We start from the raw sequence: 18,641 nt of genomic DNA on the forward strand, positions 1-18,641 counted from the left end.
AGAGGACTTAATAGGTGGATCAAAATGCCAAACCCAGTCTACACATCTGGCTGGCTGAGCGACGAATCATTCTGAAACTCTGCTGTCTGAACAATTAACAGCCTGGTTGTTATACAGACTTTCTTTTAAAGCCAAACAAGTCAGGTAATAAAAAGAATCACATCGTGGATCTAATTAAATCCAATTTAAGGTAGGCACTCAAAACCTGTTGACCCATTTTGAGGAAACAAAAGTGAGTTTGAAAAGAATTGTTTCTTTTTGAACAATCCATCAACAAGATTCTAATTTCCTTTTCAATTACAAAGGACGTTGAAAAAGCTTTGTGTTGTGGTTCACCAGCAGCCAGTAGAGCTGGCAGCAGATTCGGACAGTGAGAAGGTTGGGGAGGAACATGGGCCCAGTCTTGGAGTCTGGGGAAGGCTCTGAGGAGGGCTCTGTGTCAGAGGCAGAGAGGGGGCCAGGGCCATATGCAGTTATCAGCTGCCTTCAGAGTCAGACATCAGTGAGGCAGAGGAACAACTGGAGCCTGTTCCCAGTGTGCGCATGCGGAGAGTTGCCAGATGAAGGGAACAGCTAAAGAACAGGGGTCGACTTGGGAGTAAGACCACAGGTGGACGATGAATGCCCCCTCCCAAAGGAAATAAAAGAGGAGCGAAAGGGGAGTGGAGTTTGCAGGAGACAATTCGTTCGCTTAATTGGTTCGTGACTTTCTGAGGCTCCTTGCCAGGTTTTGCAGAGATCGGCCTGTCAGCTCTCCAAGCCAGATCAGGTCTGTGACTGTAAATCCTCCCTTGAAAGACTTTGCTGGATTCAAATGAGCAGAATTTACAGTAAATTAATAAAAAGGATTTTGGTTGGGACAAGGAGTCTGCTTCGTGGTTTGGAGGAAGCCTAGGTCACAACAACTTTGCAATTTTAATGCAGAGGCCCTAGAATCTCCAGGTGGATGATTGAGTCAGTTCCATGCAGAATCAAATATTTATGGTGATGGGGGTTTATAGCAGTTATTTTTATTTTCGGTAGGGGGGGGTGGGGGAGGAGGAGGAAAAAAGGGAACCCATTAGGGGATACATTACTTTAAACACATTATGTCCATGTATTATTTTAGAGAACTAGGACATTTCCATAGATAGATAGATAGATAGATAGATAGATAGGTAGGTAGGTAGGTAGGTAGGTAGGTAGGTAGGTAGGTAGGTAGGTAGGTAGGTAGGTAGATAGATAGATGATAGATAGATAGATAGATAGATGATAGATAGATGATAGATAGATGAGAGAGACAGAGAGACAGACAGAGAGACAGAGAGACACACACACACAAAAACACACACACAGAGAGAAAGAGAGACAGAGAGAGACAGAGAGAGACAGACAGACAGACACACAAACACACAGAAACACACACACACACACACACACAGAGAGAGAGAGAGAGAGAGAGAGAGAGAGAGAGAGAGGGAGAGAGCCCACAGATTCACCTAATGTTCTCATTCTTAAAGTTAAAAGCCTTAGCAAAGTTTTAGGTTAAGAAGTGTTTAAAAATACATGACATTGTGGATTCACACAATGAAAGAGAAACAGTTCAGTGATGTGAAAGGAAGGATCTTCTTATTTGATGCTTGCTTTAAGGCAGCCTCAAAAAAAGTGGAGCCATCTCGGAAGGTTTGCTTCGCGTTCTAATCATGGTGAACAAAAAAATAAATAAAAATTACCCAGATAGCCAGAAACCAGAAGCTGACCACGGCCATATCATATAAAGAAAATTTCTATAAAATGTTCTATAGGTGGCATCTTCCCCTGGCAAGATGAGGTACGATGTTTACCAATATTGTTAAGTATATCTCCTTTTGGAGACTGGAGTTGAGTAGCAGAAGGTAGCAAGGCATGTGCCGCTGAATTGTCACACTATCAATCACAGCCGCCGAAGTTAAAGCAAGGATAACTTTACTTATTTTAACAAAAATAAAGTAGGATAAACATTCTCCAAAACAAGTGATAAGTAGTCTTGAATTATACATGCAGTCTATGATACAACACGTTGGTTTACAGATGCTCAACTCACGATTCACCATGTAGACAGGTAACTAACATACAGAGTAGCCACCATCCAATATACAGTATTCAACTCCAATAACAAGCACGGAGAACATGCAGGAACAACCAGGAACAACCAGTAGTAGTTCCTACTCCCTCTTATGGCTGATTAAAGCAACAGCATCCAATTACATCTCACTTGAGCATTTAAAGTGACAGATACATTATTTCAATCATGGCTTATATATATACATATATATATATAAAAGCCATATATATACACACATATACATACATACATACATACATACATACATACATACATACATACATACATACATACATACATACATACATATATCACAAGAGACCATCCAGACAGAAAGCCATTATTTTTACTGTTGCCTTTGTTACTAAATAGCTTGAAATAGATCTATACTAGTCTCCCTTTATTTATTTATCAGCACAAATGCAACACAAATGTAACAAAGGCAACAGTAAAAATAATGGCTGGATGGTCTCTTGTGATGAGCCGATAGACAGAGAAAGGAAGCAGTATGCTTCCTCCCATATTTGGGCATACCAGGGGTTGTGACACAATACATACCTATTTCCCTGGCTCAGCTGATAAAGGAGGAGAGCCTGTGGCCTAGTGGCTAATACAACTGCCTAATATATAATACAGCCCAGGTTCAAATCCCAGTAAGGATATGGCTAGCTGATGAGAGCTAAATAGCTTGAAATAGATCTATACTAGTCTCCCTTTATTTATCAGCACAAATGCAACACACACACACACATATATAGCGCCAATCCAAGTCTAGGATTACATCCCTAACAAATATGCCCCCAAACTGTTGGAAATGTAAGCAAATACCTGGCCCATACTATCACATGTGGTGGATCTGTATCAAGGCAAGGAAATTTTGGATACAAATTCATAGGTGGCTAGAACAAACGGTTAGACAACGTACAGAGTTTAAGCCAGAATTATTTTTATTAGGCATTGTATCAGATGATAAAGGGACAAGATACCTAATATTACACATCTTGACCGTAGCAAGAATGGTGTATGCGCAGCAGAGGAAGAGTGAAAACACCCCTTCAGAGGAGTAGATGATAAGGAAGAGACTAGTCTGTGCGGAAATGGATAGACTAACGTTAAAAAATAAAAGATAAAGGAGATACAGAATACTATGCTACATGGAATAGATTCGACCAACGGTTAGCAACACGAGGTGAAAGTTGGAATGCGAAAGAATCAGGTTAGGTGGACATGGAAAGAGATACTATGCAGGTATTAGAATGCAGGTATTAGAATGTGAGAGAAGTTGATATTTTAGAATGGTCAAAAATAACACTAGCACCATTTAAAATAGTATATATCTTATTTGTTTTTACCTTTATTTTATGGCAAGTGAAATGCCAGGACAATTACACTGTATTCAATATATTTAGGGAAAGGTAAATAAAGGTTCCCCTCGCACATATGAGCTAGTCGTTCCCGACTCTAGGGGGCGGTGCTCATCTCTGTTTCAAAGCCGAAGAGCCAGCGCTGTCCGAAGAAGTCTCCGTGGTCATGTGGCCGGCATGACTAAATGCTGAAGGTGCACGGAACGCTGTTACCGTCCCACCAAAGGTGGTCCCTATTTTTTCTACTTGCATTTTTACATGCTTTCGAACTGCTAGGTTGGCAGAAGCCGGGACAAGTCACGGGAGCTCACTCCGTTACGCGGCGCTAGGGATTCGAACCGCCGCTGACTTTTCTGATCGAAAAGCTCAGTGTCTTAGCCCCTGAGCACCGCGTCCTTTATTCAATATATTTTTTATGTAAACGATAAAAATTATATTTAAAAAGGAAACCACCCAGATAGCCAATAACTTCAGATTGCAATGTGGGGAAAAAAAATCTGAAAAAGGAATTTAAAAAAAAAAAAAGTTGAAGGAAAAGGAGAAGCTGCCATTCGATCTGCAGTAAGCCCTTCTAGCAAAAGGAAGAAAAGGAATTACCATCTCAGCTCTGAACACCAGCCATTTAAATATTCCTCTTCCTACATTAATCAATAGAATTTGTTGCAATGACGTCTAAGCAACCACGATGCGAAGACCGAATGACGGCTTCATATCCCCTTAACAACAAGCAGATGTGTTGGGAGCTTTTCCTAAGCAAATGGGTGGACACTGTTCCTTTTAACAGATGTTTGCCGATTCATCGGATCCACCCAGCAAAATTGTGCCAGTGCTACATAATGTTCTGTTTTAACTGTGGCTTTCACAACTCTTGATTTCTTCTTCTTCTTCTTCTTCTTCTTCTTCTTCTTCTTCTTCTTCTTCTTCTTCTTCTTCTTCTTCTTCTTCTTCTTCTTCTTCTTCTTCTTCTTCTCCTCCTCCTCCTCCTCCTCCTCTTCTCCTCCTCCTCTTCTCCTCCTCCTCCCCTCCCCCTCCCCTCCCCCTCCCCTTCTTCTTCTTCTTCTTCTTCTTCTTCTTCTTCTTCTTCTTCTTCTTCTTCTCCTCCTCCTCCTCCTCCTCCTCCTCCTCCTCCTCCTTCTTCTTCTTGAATTTTTTAAATTGGTTTTATTACAGAAAAAGCACAGAAAAAAACCCGAATCATCTTTCATTACATCTTGTAGAAAGCGTATCCATTGGTCACAAGTACATTTCGTGCGTTCCTTCCACAATCACATATATTCCATTCAGTTTGAATTGTATATGTTAAAATTTATATATTTTGCTATCACCATGCCACCATTTTCATTTAATTAAGATTTCAAGAACACAGCCACCTGCTGGCATTTTTTTTTCTTCCCCCAGTCTCAATCAATCTGCCATATCTTTCTTTACATCTTTATAACATATTCTAAAAAAAGTCAATTAATAGGACATCTAAAATTTCCTCTCCCTAGCATATCTTTATTATTATTATAGTTAACTAGAGGTTATTTACTATTTTTCTCACCTCTCCTCTCCACAGGTGCACAAAAGCAACAATTTCTAAATAACAATCTATTAATATGTGTTAACAAAATGACCATTTAAAATCTAAAAATCTAAAAAATGTTGACATTTCTAGTTGATAATCACCAAAGTATACATTAACATTCTTTTTCTTCTTCTTCTTCTTCTTCTTCTTCTTCTTCTTCTTCTTCTTCTTCTTCTTCTTCTTCTTCTTCTTCTTCTTCTTCTCCTCCTCCTCCTCCTCCTCCTCTCCTCCTCCTCCTCCTCCTCCTCCTCCTCCTCCTTCTTGTCCCTTCTTCCTTCTTCGTCTTTGTCTTCTTCTTCTTCAAAAAACAACAACAACTACTGTACTTCAACATCCAGATTTTGCTAACGGCCTAGGATGAATGAATGGAAACTTCTGTTTCAGAATGGAGCGGATTGGCTTGTTCAAAATTAGTCATCATTACTTGGCATGGGTTGGAAGAAATATCCATCTGGGTTCAGTTCCAAGTGGGGAGAAAGACACTGGAAACATGGAGGCTGTTTGGGAAGATGGTTTATTGATGGACAGGGCCACATGGGTTTTGAAGTCCCGGGCAGCTGAACAAATGGGAGTGGAGAGTGAGGGTTATTTATAGCCTCTCTTGGGCCTTGCCCTTGCGCTTCCTGTTCCTGTGGCAAGAGCATGTATACTATTAGTTGCTGTAGTCGGACTCGGAACAGCACGGAACGCTGTTACCAAAGGTGGTTCCTCTTTTTCTATTTGCATTTTTGATGTGCTTTCGAACTGCTAGTTTGGCAGAAGCTGGGACAAGTAACGGGAGCTCACTCCGTTATGCGGTGCTAGGGATTCGAACTGCCAATCTTTCTGGTCGACAAGCTCAGTGTCTTAGCCACTGAGCCACCGCATAGCTACACTTGGAAGTAAGTCCTCTTTGAAAACAGCTGCCAAAGATCCCAACCGATTATGAAAAATAAATAAAATTCCAGAATAGCATGAAGAGATCTCTTATTTAGCTTTATTTTTCCACCTACCAAAAAGTTTCCAGTGGAGAATCATTTGTAATTTTCCAGATGTAAACACAGCCACCTTTCTTTTCACAGAGCAATGAATTTTAAAACAGGTTCAGGGTGTCGTGCATTTCACAACTGATGTGTCCTGTGTATATTCAGAATATTTATAACTTCTTAGTCAATATTAGGGCCTTGAACTACTAAAAGTTGTGTTAATACAATACAATAGCAGAGTTGGAAGGGACCTTGGAGATCTTCTAGTCCAACCCCCTGCCTAGGCAGGAAACCCTATACCGTTTCAGACAGATGGCTAGCCAACACCTTCTTAAAGACTTCCAGTGTTGGGGCATTCACAACTTCTGGAGGCAAGTTGTTCTGCTGATTAATTGTTCTAACTGTCAGGAAATTTCTCCTTAGTTCTAGGTTGTTTCTCTCCTTGATTAGTTTCCATCCATTACTTCTTGTTCTACACTCAGGTGTTTTGGAGAATAGCTTGACTCCCTCTTCTTTATGGCAGCCCCTGAGATATTGGAAGACTGCTATCATGTCTCCCCTACTCCTTCTTTCTATTAAACTAGACCTACCCAGTTCCTGCAACCGTTCCTCATATGTTTTAGCCTCCAGTCCCCTCATCATCTTTGTTGCTCTTCTCTGCACTCTTTCTAGAGTCTCCACATCTTTTCTACATCGTGGCGACCAAAACTGAATGCCAGATTCCAAGTGTGGCCTTAGCAAGGTATTAACACTTCATGTCATCACGTTTTATCCTAAATGGATGCCAAGTTTAGAGTTCTACTATTCGGATAGGGGTATTGCTGGCAAAGGGCAACCTGGTTCAAAACCCGCTAACCAAGTTGGAGTCACACACCTCATAAAACCATAATATGACTTTACAATTTGCATACGAATGTCGTTTGTTAAAGTTGAATTTTTGGCTAGCTCAGCCAATGAAGGCTTTAGTCAATACACAATGATTTAGCTTTCTATTTGCATTCAGGTTGCAGAGAATGTCCAGTTGACAGAACAGATAACAGAATGAGTTGGAAGGTCTTCTAGCCTAGCCCCCAGCTGAAGCAGGAGTCCCTATCCTGTTTCTGACAAGCGGTTGTCCAGTCTCTTCTCAAAGCCTCCATGGATGGAGCACCCTCAACTTCTGAAGGCAAACCGTTCCACTGGTTGATTGTTCTCACTGTCAGGAAATTTCTCCTTAGTTCTAAGTTGCTTCTCTCCTTGATTAGTTTCCACCCATTGCTTCTTGTCCTGCCCTCAGGTGCTTTGGAGAATAGTTTGACTCCCTCTTCTTTGTGGCAACCCCTCAAATATTGGAACACCACTATCATGTCACCCCTGGTCCTTCTTTTGAGTAGATTAGCCATACCCAAATTCACATCAAGTCCATATCAAAGCATGTTGATTTTCATGACCAAACATGCTTTCCATTAACAGCAGGTGGCCAATTCTAGCCAAAATGGGTCATGATGAGATATTGAAGGATGTGGTCCAAGGTAGAAGCTTCACCGGGCATGGAAAGACCCTAGTAAAACTGCATCTTAATATGTGGCTGGTGCAGAAGATAGAACATTGAGATCCCAACTCAGAATTCATTCGAAGGAGTCAAATTATTAATACATTCCAATACATCTAGAAATTAAACGGCGCTTGCTCCTAGGGAGGAAAGCTATGGCAAATCTAGACAGCATCCTAAAAAGCAGAGACATCACCCTGCCAACAAAAGGGTGCATAGTCAAGGCTGTGGTTTTTCCAGTTGCAATGGATGGCTGCGAAGGTTGGACCATAAGGAAGGCTGAGCGCCAAAGAATGGAGGCCTTTGAACTCTGGTGCTGGAGAAGACTCCTGTGAGTCCCTTGGACTGCAAGGCCATCCAACCGGTCAGTCCTAGAGATCAACCCAGGCTGCTCTTGAGAAGGCCAGATCCTGAAGAGGAAACTCAAAAGACTTTGTCCACCTAATGAGAAGGAAGAAGGACTCCCTGGAGAAGAGCCTCATGCTGGGAACAATGGAGGCAAAAGAAGAAGGACTGCAAGGCCATCCAACCGGTCAGTCCTAGAGGAGATCAACCCTGACTGCTCCAGATCCTGAAGAGGAAACTCAAAGACTTTGGCCACCAGTGAGAAGGAAGGGCTCCCTGGAGAAGATCGTCATGCTGGGAACGATGGAGGACTAAAGAAGAAGGGGAATGAGGTGGCTGGATGGAGTCACCGAAGCAGTCAGCATGAGCTTAAACTCCAGAGGATGGTAGAGGACAAGAAAGGCCTGGAGGAACATTGTCCATGGGGTTGCGATGGGTCGGACATGACTTCACAACTAACAATAACAATACATCTAGAAGTTGGGGAAGGTTCAAAGCTGCTGAAACCAGCACTGAACCTTTTTGCAATCTGAGTCCCTTCCAGATGTGGGGACTTCAACTCCCAGAATTCTCCAACCAGCTGAGGACACTCAACTGGAGAATGGCTGTTGTCCTAGATCCAGAGACGACCATCTGATCTTGCATAAGACTCTCTTTTTTTCCTGTGTTCCAAGAAGAGCAATTTAGAGTTGAAACACAATCCAATCCTTGAATTGTTTTCCAACAGGACAGCCAACACTTTCTGTTCCATTTTCTTAGCAAGATCCCTTCCCCCCACCCTTTTAACAGCAACTTCAAAAACGCATTTGTTAAAATTGGGTAGACTTTAAAAGAGCCAAGAATGGCAGGGTGTAAAGTACAAGCAATAAATGGGGTTTATTGTTTCATTAGAGCAAACCAGGTGCTTTTATATCAGGGAACTCAGCGAAATAGAACAATCTCCGTAAAGTAGATCTGTTTCTAAAGGCTTTGAAGCTTATCTCCCTCTTCACCTCCTTCCCACCTACCTCAAAAACAAAATCGTACTCAATTCACTAACACCGGGGTAAGCAGGGTGAAATTTCCAAGGAGAGAGAAGAAGGTGAAATGCCATCACACCCTGGGGAGAATGTGAATGCTGGTAGGACCACAAGGCTCAAAAATATCCCCTAATGGGTTCCCTTTTTTTCCTCCCCCCCACAAATAAAAACCAATGATATAAACCCCCATCGCCATCAATATTTGATTCTGAGTCAAATATTTGTCTCAATCATCCACCTGGAGATTCTAGAACCTCTGCGTTAAAATTGCAAAGTATTGTGACCTAGGCTCCCCCAAACCACAAAGCAGACTCCTGGTCCCGACAAAAATCCCTTTGATTTAATTTACTGTAAATTCTGCTCATTCGCATCCAGCAAAGTCTTTGGAGGGAGGATTTATGGTCACAGACCTTATCTGGCTTGGAGAGCTGCCAGGCTGATATCTGCAAAACATGGCAAGGAGTCTCGGAGAGTCACGAACCAATTAAGTGAACGAATTATCTCCTGCAAACTCCACTCCCCTTTCGCTCCTCTTATGTTCCCTCTGGGAGGGGCCATTCATCGTCCACCTGTGGCCTTACTCCCAAGTCGACCCTTGTTCTTTAGCTGCTCCTTTCCTCTGGCAACTGCCCATGCGCACACTGGGAACAGGCTCCAGCTGTTCCTCTGCCTCACTGATGTCTGACTCTGAAGGCAGCTGATAACTGGCATACGGCCCTGGCCCCCTCTCTGCCTCCGACACAGAGCCCTCCTCAGAGCCTTCCCCGGACTCCAGGACTGGCCCATCTTCCTCATGTTTTTCCCAAAAAAGTACAGTTGCTTCTTGAAAAAAGCACCTTTGGGACAACCATGACCTGAATGAGTGAGAAACTCCATTGATGTTCAACCCCTCAGATATTGTAACCCCCTTATTTTGTGTCACCCCTATTTCTTCAAACGGCTGCTGCATTCAACACCCAGAAGTTAATTCCTGCTTACGTGGAATTATACATTTTCCTATCGGAGCAGACTTCACATTTTTAGTCAAAGAAATTGGCTGGTTTCTTTGTTTATCTGTCTGTTTCTTTGTCACATTTTTCTTTTTCCCCCAAGGTTTTTTATTCCTTAATACAAATTATACATTTTATAGGAACAAAGAGTTGTCTTTTACATCCTCTCATTTACAGAGTCCTTTTTACATCAGAGTTTTGTTTTGCCTTCCAGTCAATTTATTCTCTTCCATTATTGTTCATCTTTATGATTGTTTTTTCTTCATACATAAACAATATCTTCCATGGCCCCTTCAAAGTCACGCCAAATTTTCCTTTCTTATTTTCTCCATTGGTATATATTCTATACCAATGCTAGCTATACTATAAACAACATATATCTTCTAATTCAATTTAAACAAAGAGAGCATTTATTTCATTTTTTTCTTCCATTAACAATATTCGATCATTTTTGTGCTTTTAACGATGTATTGTTTTATGTGTTTAACATGGTTTGTCCTCCCTCCCCCTGAACTGTGAGCCGCCCTGAGTCCCCCCAGGGAAAAGGGCGGCATACAAATAAAATATCTATCTATCTATCTATCTATCTATCTATCTATCTATCTATCTATCTATCTATCTATCTATCTATCTATCTATCTATCTATCTATCATCTATCTATCTATCTATCTATCTATCTATATCTATTATTTCTTAATTAATGGCATAACAGTAACAATTTTACTACTATTCTCTTTGGTCTACTAATGTAACTCTTTCCCCCGTCTTTCTCTTTTAACCATTTTCTCTTGGGCTCTCAAATATTTCACTTCAAATTATTTTTCTTCTTCTCCCCCTTTCTGCAAACTTCTTCTTTTTCTTTTTCCTATTTTTGCGGTTATTGAGAGATACGCTCTCCATTTTTTTGTGTGTGAGAGAGATTATGCTGTGAGATTGTTATATAAATATGGTTTGACGTGAACAAGCAAGATATATGTAGAGAGTCCATTAATAGCATACATTCTCTAATTCAATTTAAGCACAGAGAGCATTTCTTTCATTTTTTTCCTTCAATTAACAATATACCATCATTTCTTTATTTCTTAATTAGTTGCCTCACAGTAACAATCTCACTACTATTCTCTTTAGTCTACTAATGTAACTCTTTCCCCCTTCCTTCCTCTTTTAACCGTTTTCTCGTAGGCTCTCAAAAAATTCCAGTTTTAATTCATTCCCTTCTTCTCCTCCTTTCCCCTAACTTCTTTTTCTTTTTCCTGTTTTTGTGCTTGTTGTGTCTTTTCTTCAGAGCATTTACTTTTATTATTCTAGTAACTTTCCTCAGGGTTTCCTCTGTTTTCCTCCTTTCCTTACTATTTCGTGGTTTCTTTTTTTTGGCGGGGTGGGGAGAACTCTTCTCTCTGCTGCTTCTTTGTGGCACATTTTTCTTTCACATCTCCATTTCCCTTTTAAAAAATAATAATAATAGGACGTGACACCTTCTTGATACTGGTGCCGTTTTTGTGAAATTTCACAACTCCTGGTGGGCACTTCTGCTTATCATTGCGCTGTTTCTCTTATGCTTGCAAGGAATCTTTAATAGAAACAAACCCCGGGACTTCAAAAACCCCTTTAGGTCAAACTTTTTAAAGACAAGAAAAGTGATTCTGAATAATACATAAATCGCCACGGAAAGGAAGGGCAGGCCTCTCTCTCAGCAACAACATCCCTGAGATGTAATTAACTGTTTATGTATTCTGGAGAGATCTATTAAAGCCACAAACGATTATTCTGCAGAAGTGGGGCCAAATGGTGCATTAGTGCCTCTTATCACTAAATTAATCAGCAGATTTAATTCATCCCCATCGTTGCGGTCACAAGCACAGGGATAGCATCTGAGGCCAAACTTTATTTGCTACTAGCCAATAATCCGGCATTGCCCGGGTATTTATTTATAGGGGGAAAATGTCCGGACCAAACGTAATTTCTAATGTTGGATTTTCCACCTTACCAGAGGGAGCCCCCTTGCGGAGTACTGTGAGGCCATTACCATGGCAATTCCACTGCGCTGCATAGAGAAGCCATTTTATGGCAGTACAGTAGAAGCCCATTTTAAGGCACAACAGGCTGTATCTTAACAGAACACATACCCTGAGGGGTTTTAGGCGTGTCTTCCCCCCCCCCAGCATTTCTATTTCCAGAGAATAAGAAATCTGTGTACCAAGTTTACACACACACACACAGACACGGATGTGGTACCTTCTCCTTGTTATTATTTTGTCGGTGGTAGAGTTTGAGGCCAGCGATCAGATCTCTGTTGAAAACCGTTCCCATTATCTTCCTAGGAGATTGGCTAATGGAACACAACTTCTGTGTGTGTGTGTGTGTGTGTGTGTCTGTGTCTGTGTCTGTGTGTGTGTGTAGTTTTCTGAAGAATAAAGATAAAGTTGTGTCCGTCTCTAGGAAATGTTGCTCATCTTGGCTAGTGTTGCCCAAAGACAATTTCTGTGGTCTTGTGGTCACCATGGCTACACGGATGGAAGGCTGTTATCTTCCCACTGAAGTCACCATCCTCATTTAATGACCCTATAATCCCTTGTGGGGTGGCGTCTGGGCAACTGAATGGAGTGGAATGTTTTACTGGCCAGATGCCCTTCCCTGTCGCCAATGCGGAGTTATATTCAGCAGATATATTCTCAATGTGCCCAGAGAGAGAAATATCTGCCTCTACCTAGGATTGAACTCACAGTCTCCTGATTGTGAGGTGAGAGCTCCACCTCTAGGCTACCGCACCACTCCCACTGAAGTGGTACCTATTTATCTACTTGCATTTGCATGGTGGCCAGGGACTGAACAACAGGAGCCTGAAGACTAACATCACTCTTATTTTCAATTATCTCATCAAAATGCAGAAGAGAGGCACCATTTACCTTGCGTTGTCCCTCCCGTGGGATTTCAAGAAGTTCATGTTCCGGTATCTGGACAGGAATGCTACAAGCTGGTCGTTCGTCCTGTGAAACATTTGGGATGGGGGAAAGAATATTAAAAAAAAGACCAATGTTTGTCCTCATCGTCACCAATGCTGTTCTGACTGACGCTTCCCAAGAGCCTGAAGCAAACTCCTGGTCCCAACAAAAAACCTTTCTATTAATTGACTGTGAATTCTGCTCCTTCACATCCAGCAAAGTCTTTCGAGGGAGGATTTACAGTCACAGACCTTCTCTGGCTTGGAGAGTTGTCAGGCTGATATCTGCAAAACTTGGCAAGGAGTCTCGGAGAGTCACGAACCAATTAAGCGAACTAATTGTCTCCTGCAAACTCCACTCCCCTTTTGCTCCTCTTTTATTCCTTCTGGGGGGGGGCATTCATCGTCCACCTGTGGCCTTTCTCCCAAGTCCACCCCTGTTCTTTAGCTGCTCCCTTCGTCTGGCAAGCCTGCGCATGAGCACACTGGGAACGGGCTCCAGCTGTTCTGCCTCACTGATGTCTGACTCCGAAGGCAGCTGATAACTGTCAGACAGCCCTGGCCCCCTCTCTGCCTCCGACTCAGAGCCCTCATCAGAGCCTTCCCCAGACTTCAGGACTGGCCCGTGTTCCTCCCCAACCTCCTCATTGTCCGAATCTGGCAGGCCACAACAAATGCATTAAAAGAAATGATGGTTTGGAGTTTCCTATACACAGAGTCCTTGTCTTACAACTGTCTGCATAGTGACTGTTTGATGTTATAATGGCACTGGAAAAAGTGACTTTTGATTGTTCTTCGCAGTGACGCATGTCATCAAAATTCAGGCAGTTGGCAACCTGCACATATTTACGAAGTTTAAGACTTGTGGATTTCAAGTCCCAGAATTCCCCACTCATGGGTGGCTGAGGAATTCTGGGAGTTGAAGTCCACAAAAGTCTTAAAGTTACCAAGTTTGGAGATGGTTGCCTTAGCTAATCACCAACTTCAAATAAAGATTTCCCTAGCAGACCTCCACACTCCCACAGAACTATTCAAACCCTATTGGTTTTAATATTCAACCCAATCTTAAAAAACACATCTTTTTTTGTTAATGAAGGATTCCCGTGAACGAAATAGGGAGAAACACATTCAGGATTTAGATGCAACACATTTGCATATCATTTTTCCTAGGTTTTTTTCCTCTTCAAATCCAACATTCATTTTGTAATTGAGATTCAATACGAGAGCTTTGATGTTTTCAGATGCAGGAAGGGCCTCCTCCCTCTGATTGGCCCCCTTGCCTTTTTGCAAAGTTTTGACCCATTGTGTGAAAGACACATCAAGTGTGAAAGGAAACCCACGTGTGAAATTCTTCCTGTTCCTTCCAAGCACTTGGAAGAGGGAAGGAGGGGAAAAAGCCGACTCTGAGGTTGCTTTAAACTCCCAGCATAAAGCAAATTCTTGGAGCTCATTACTGGTTTACTGTCACATCTCTGAAATTTTATGCCATATAAATCCGTTACCCTTTAAGATGTCAAAAGCCGCCCCCTCTCTCCCCTTCTCATGTCTGGCTTCCACCCACTGTTTGTGCTACCTTCCTAGAATTTCAAACAACTTTGCCTTTGCCCGTCTTCATCAACCTTGCAAAGAGAAAAACAACAGGGGAAAGCTGTAATATCTTTCCTGCTAAAAGGGAACTCATGTATATGCAGAGAGATGACTTGCCAGGAAGGTTGCAAGACACTTTTGGGTGGTGGAAAGGTTTGGAGAAGTAAATATATCTCTATCTATCTATCTATCTATCTATCTATCTATCTATCTATCTATCTATCTATCTATCTATCTATCTATCTATCATCTATCTATCTATAGACATAGACAGATAGATAGATAGATAGATAGGTGGGTGGGTGGGTGGATGAACAGATACATATCGAGACAGAAGTGGAGGGATGGGTGGAGAGATCGGTGGATGGATGGATGGATGGATGGATGGATGGATGGATGGATGGACGGACACATATATGGATGGATGGATGGATAGATGAACAGATACATATAGAGACAGAGGTGGATGGATGGATAAATGAAAACAGATACATGTAGAGGTGGATGGATGGATGGACAGATACATATATGGATGGATGGATGGATGGATAGATGAAAGGACAGATACATATATAGATGGATGGATGGATGAACAGATACATATAGAGACAGAGGTGGATGGATGGATAGATTGATGGATGGACAGATACATATAGAAGTGGATGGATGGATGGATGGATGGATGGATGGATGGATGGACAGATACATATAGAAGTGGATGGATGGATGGATGGATAGATGAAAGGACAGATACATATAAAGGTGGATGGATGGATGGATGGATGGATGGGATGGATGGACAGATACCATATAGAGACAGAGGTGGATAGATGGATAGATTAATGGATGGACAGATACATATAGAGGTGGATGGATGGATGGATGGATGGATGGATGGATGGACAGATACATATATGGATGGATGGATGGATGGATGAACAGATACATATATGGATGGATGGATGGATGGATGGATAGATGAAAGGACAGATACATATAAAGGTGGATGGATGGATGGATGGGATGGATGGATGGACAGATATCATATAGAGACAGAGGTAGATAGATGGATAGATTGATAGATGGACAGATACATATAGAGGTAGGTGGATGGATGGATGGATGGATGGATGGATGGACAGATACATATATGGATGGATGGATGAACAGATACATATATGGATGGATGGATGGATAGATAGATGAAAGGACAGATACATATAAAGGTGGATGGATGGATGGGATGGATGGACAGATATCATATAGAGACAGAGGTGGATAGATGGATAGATTGATAGATGGACAGATACATATAGAGGTGGATGGATGGATGGATAACATGGATGGGTTTCTTACTATGAGCCAAAAAGCACCTTCCATCTCCCAGATCGACAGATACAGATATAGATATGGATGGATGGATGGATGGATAGAGATAGAGACATGAATGGATGGATTTTTTTTTTTACTGATGGAAAGATGGCATGGATGGCCTTCAAAGTCCCTTCCATTTTCTGGATTTCATCCATGGAAGGAAACAGAACTCAATGATGCAACCCCCTTTCCCAGAATGAATCTAACCATTCATATATTTAGTCATATTTAGACTCTCTATCCCAGGGTTCTCCAGCCTTGGCAACTTTAAGACTTCAGCAGCTTTGCTGGCTGAGGAATTCTGGGAGTTAAAGTCCACAAATCTTAAAGCTGCCAAGGTTGGAGACCTCTGCTCTATCCTACTGTTCCTGTATTCTGGGAGTTGAGGCCCATACAACTTAAAGTAGCCAAGGTTGAGATACACTGCGTGAAACAAATCTGGGAATTCTGGACCTCCGAACAGAGCAAAACCCAGAAAATAAGCTGGAAAGAGACGTTTTGCCATTTCTCGGTTCTAAACCCCTTTGCAAAGTTTACATATTCCTACCGAGAGCTTGATAAACAAGACTTGTCCCAAAGGAACAAATTAAATGAAATCTGTGTTTTTCTAAACTTTTCATTTCTTAGATTGAGCCAATGGCAGCAGCTGAAATAAAAAATAAAATAAAAGATAAAATAAAATTGGAAGCATTTGAGAACGACATTAAGCAACATGAAAAGAACTAACAAGGAAGAAAAAAACGAAAGAAGAAGAAGCTAGAAGCATAAAATCCACAGCGGAGCCGAGAGATTTCCAGGAAAGCAGAGAGAACAAAATGTGATTAAAACTATCTTCAATCTGGATGGGAGCCAAAAAGCTGCTAGCGATACTTGATAATCAAACACTCTTTTCCTTTTCTTTTTTTTCTTTAAAAAGGATGTGCGATAAACTTCACAGAAATAACGCAAATCCTATTTGGCAGATTTCTTCCCTTAATTAGAACAATTGGTTTTAGCCCAGATGGGAATTGCTTTTAAGTACGGATTTAGAAAGGCTGAATCTCATTTCGCTCTTCCCAAATATCTTGACCCTTAGAAATCCCTATCATCCTTTATAAATCATAATATTCATAATATAATATTCATAATATTCATAATAATAATACTACTTAAGAATGAGGTAGGGACTCTTTTCGGTTTAGTTGCTTGAAATCTACATAAAGAATCGTGGCAGGAATTGGGTATGTCTAGATTAGTGAAATGGGGCGCAGTGGCTCAGTGGCTAAGGTGCTGAGCTTTTTGATCAGAAAGGTCCGCAGTTCGGCAGTTCGAATCCCTAGTGTCGGAGGCAGAGAGGGAGCTAGACAGCAGTGAGGCAGAGGAACAACTGGAGCCTCTTCCCAGTGTGCGCATGCGCAGAGCTGCCAGAAGACAAGAACAACTAAGAAAGCAGGGACGACTCGGGAGTAAAGCCACACCTTAGAGGTGATTGGCCCCTCCCATAGGAAACAAAAGAGGAGCGAACAGGGAGGGGGCTTTTGCAGGAAACAATTCATTCCTTCGGTCGTTTCAAGAGTGGAAAGTTCTGTTTGTGATTATAAGCGACTCTATGCCAAGTTTTGCTTTGCCCTGCATTTGGAAACTAGTTATCTGGCAGCTCTCCAAGCGAGATAAGGTTCATGTTGATAAATATTCCTCTGAAAGACTGTTTGCCAACCCTTGCGGACTCTGAATGAAAGGAATTCACAGTCGTGTAAATAAAAGAGGTTTTGCCGGGACTAAGACTTTGCTTCATGCTTTTTAAGGAAGCTTAGGTCGGACACATCCTCCTCCTTCTCTTTTTTCTTCCATCACACCATCTTCGCTTCTATCTGTCGCAGCTTTGGTTGGCATTCTCTATCCCCCGCCCCCGCTGCCCACTTATCTCAACATCTGATAAAATGATGTCTGTCTCCCACCTCTCATTTTAAAAAAAAAATATTTTGCAAGAAACTGCAGTCCTTTGATGTAAATTATAGCCGCACATGACACATTCCCACCAATCAGCCAAGACAGAGTGGGAGGGAAATCACTCCATGACGGATTCAAGAGACAAGGAGTTATTATGGAACTTCAGTTCTCTCATTCTCGACATCCGCTTGATGTTGAGAATTCAGCGCTGTTGCAAAAACCCTGAACCCAAAAATACTTTGAGAACACTCAGGCCTGGAGGAGAGGCTCCTGGCTCAGGCGGGGTTTTATTGCCACTGATTCTCAGCCAGATCAACTGAAAAAAACTTCTTGGATGAGAAGTGAAATGTTTTCAAAGCAGAAAAAAAACCCCGAAGAAAGTCTAGTTGCCTTTTTTGGGGGGGAGGGGGGGAGAAGCACCTTTAAGACAACCAGGATCTGGGAAATCGAGAATATCTGTAGAGATTGAAGCGCCAAGAAGCAGATGTAGAAAGAGATGAAGATTTTAGAGAGGAATATGGGGGACAAGTCCGAAAGGAAAGAAAAAAGCATAGCAATTAAAAGTATTGAAGTGGGCAAGGGATGATGGAAAGATGATTTTTTGATTTTGGTGTTGTTTTGATTTGCTTCTCTTTTCCCCTCTCTCTCCCCTTTCTTTCTTTTTTGTAGGTAGGTGACATAATTAGAAGTTAGGATAGAAAGAAAATGTTTTTTTTAAATAAAGAATGACATGATTAAAAGTTAGAATAAGAGATAGAAATAAGAGAAAAGAGGAATATTAGTGTAAAGGTAAAAGGTTCCCCTCGCACAGATGTGCTAATCGTTCCCGACGCTAAGGGGTGGTGCTCATATCCGTTTCAGAGCTAAAGAGCCAGCGCTGTCTGAAGATGTCTCCGTGGTCATGTGGCCAGCATGACTTAAACGCCAAAGGCGCACGGAACACTGT

General features: G+C 41.8%; 1 protein-coding gene across 1 annotated transcript in view; it reads right to left on the reverse strand.

Annotated features, from left to right (window-relative positions):
- The window catches only part of XYLT1 (xylosyltransferase 1), a 171,008-nt gene that overhangs the window by 27,198 nt on the left and 125,169 nt on the right, over positions 1–18,641 (reverse strand). The window contains exon 6 of the mRNA XM_087729433.1: positions 12,771–12,851. Within this exon, the coding sequence (XP_087585559.1) occupies positions 12,771–12,851 (81 nt within the window). The remainder of the gene's footprint in view (positions 1–12,770; positions 12,852–18,641) is intronic.

The sequence above is a fragment of the Thamnophis sirtalis genome, unplaced genomic scaffold (assembly GCF_051295495.1).
Source record: "Thamnophis sirtalis isolate CommonGarterSnake01/CBP01778 unplaced genomic scaffold, rThaSir2_p1.2 scaffold_14, whole genome shotgun sequence".
Taxonomy (NCBI): domain Eukaryota; kingdom Metazoa; phylum Chordata; class Lepidosauria; order Squamata; family Natricidae; genus Thamnophis; species Thamnophis sirtalis.